This window comes from Triticum dicoccoides, chromosome 6B (genome assembly GCF_002162155.2).
Source record: "Triticum dicoccoides isolate Atlit2015 ecotype Zavitan chromosome 6B, WEW_v2.0, whole genome shotgun sequence".
Classification (NCBI taxonomy): Eukaryota; Viridiplantae; Streptophyta; class Magnoliopsida; order Poales; family Poaceae; genus Triticum; species Triticum dicoccoides.
The window spans coordinates 677,145,600-677,147,617 of NC_041391.1; the positions used below are offsets into that span (position 1 = coordinate 677,145,600).

Below are 2,018 nucleotides of genomic sequence, written 5' to 3' on the forward strand. Positions count from 1 at the left end.
ATTCAAAGAGTTGGTTAAACTACTATAGTAAACTACGGCAGCTCGATAATGATTTACTTCAGATCCCCCACCCCCTCTCTTTCTTTGGTCCGTGCCCGTATCATGTACTGTATGAATGTATGTTCATGTACTGTATGTATGTATGTTCAGTAGACAACTGACAGACATGGCGCCAATCCAATCCAACAGCTGATGAGTATTGGTGAGTCCGGCAACTGATTTCTGGCCAAGAACCAGAACCGGTCAAGAAGCAGTCCAGACGTGCGCGTCCACCGTCTCCCAGACATCATCTTCTTGCGCAAGTTGAAGGGTTGGGGATCCCAACCGCTCCGCCGTCCCTCGGCCAACAGTAACATACCACTTTCTCTAGAAGAAACAGTAAAATACCACGGATCTGAAGAAAACAGTAAAATATCACGAGCAGGATGAAGAGGGCTCCTCTGTTCATCAGCCGCGCCATGAAACTTCGCCGGAGTCGGGGGATTTCTCCTCTGACGCAAGATGGTGTCCTGATCCGGCCGGGGGCACGGGTGCCGCATGACGGGAGCAAGCGACGACGAGACGCCACTGATCTCTTGCAGAGCTTATCCAAAGCCGAAACAGGGGAGATGCATCCATACTCCAGAAACAGAAACAGAAACGAGAGCAGAGAGTTGTAGCGGCAAACAAATCATGCAAGACCGGATAAGCCTCCCGTCACGGGACAGATCAGATGCATGCATTTGTGCGTGTTTCCAATTTGTCGCTCATGATGTATATCCAGAACCAAAATCAAGGGTTGTACACAGTGGAGGCAGAGGACGAGAGCTCACTCGATGTACAACTGGAGCGGAGAGGACGAACTCACTCTATGTGCAGAGGGGAGGAGGAAGACGATCACTCTTTGTACAGTATTTACTGGGTAGCTAATCTTCCGGGCCGGCCTAATCCCCACCGATCTTCCTATACAGCGAACGGAATTATTCGGGGAATTTGTTTCCTATGTACAGTTTGTGCAGTATGTACTAGTATGACATGTCGACGAGGTTGTTTTTTACTGGCTGCCGCCTGCGCGGCGTCCGGCCATGGAGACGCCGGAGAGCCGGCTGGGTCCGGCGCGAAACCGGTCCGCGCGCTTCCTCTGCTGAAGCTGCTGTACCGAGGGAGACGGCGCCAGTGCTCTGCGTGCCCAGTGCCCGCTCCCCATGGGGACGCGCTGCGCCAGCACGTTTACCATGCGCCTAGAGCGGCCGCTGCCGATGGGCGGCGGCGAAGGCGGGGAGGCTTGCTTGCTGCTGACGGCCGGGACCGCATCCTGCTTGCGCTCCTTGTGGAGGCTGCAACGGAACGAGCCCGGGTGGTTCGTCGGGGAGCACATGCAGGACCGACGGATCTTGGTGGCGGCCGAGGGGGAGGAGGGGGGAGACAGGGCGCTGATGGACTTGACCGGCGAGCCACCGGCGGAGAGCTTGACGCGGGAGAGCGAGGCGGATTGGTAGTTGGGGAAGGGGCTCAGAAGGACAGGGCCGCTGGGCCGAGATGCTGCCGCCGTCGCCATTGAAGGATTGGAGGAGGGAGGTGTAGAAGTTGGGAATCAGAGGAGATGAGGGATGGGCTTTGGTAGTACGGAGTACTATGTGAGTTGAGTTTCGGTGGTTCGCTGCCGGTTTGGGTATCCAGAGATGGGAGCCTGTTGGCGGCAATTTATAGGCCGGGGAGGGAGAAAGGAGGGGCAGTTTGGTAACTTAGTGGCGGCTGTTCGGTCAAGTTAGAAGGTGTTTGGATACTCTCTAGTCATGTGACTAGTAGTAGTAAGACTAGAAGTTTTTAGTCAGGCCCTGTTTGGAAGGTGACTATTACTAGTCAGCATTAAATGTCTTAGTATTAAATGTCCCTTATGCAACCCCAATTAGAAAAGAGAGAGGGGGACTTTAGTCAGTAAAAATCAGGGGTGTTTGGAGGTCTACTGACTAAAGATGACTACTACTAGTCTCTAGTCTCTAGTCTCTAGTGATCCAAACACCCTCTTAAACTTTTCT

The 2,018-nt window shown here is 53.8% G+C and overlaps 1 protein-coding gene across 1 annotated transcript; it reads right to left on the minus strand.

Annotated features, from left to right (window-relative positions):
- Nucleotides 1-725: 725 nt before the first annotated feature.
- On the minus strand, nucleotides 726-1,644 carry LOC119326121. The gene has a single exon (XM_037599825.1). It carries the CDS (start codon nucleotides 1,535-1,537, stop codon nucleotides 1,034-1,036), a length of 504 nt encoding a protein of 167 aa, XP_037455722.1. The 5' UTR covers nucleotides 1,538-1,644; the 3' UTR covers nucleotides 726-1,033.
- Nucleotides 1,645-2,018: the final 374 nt, after the last annotated feature.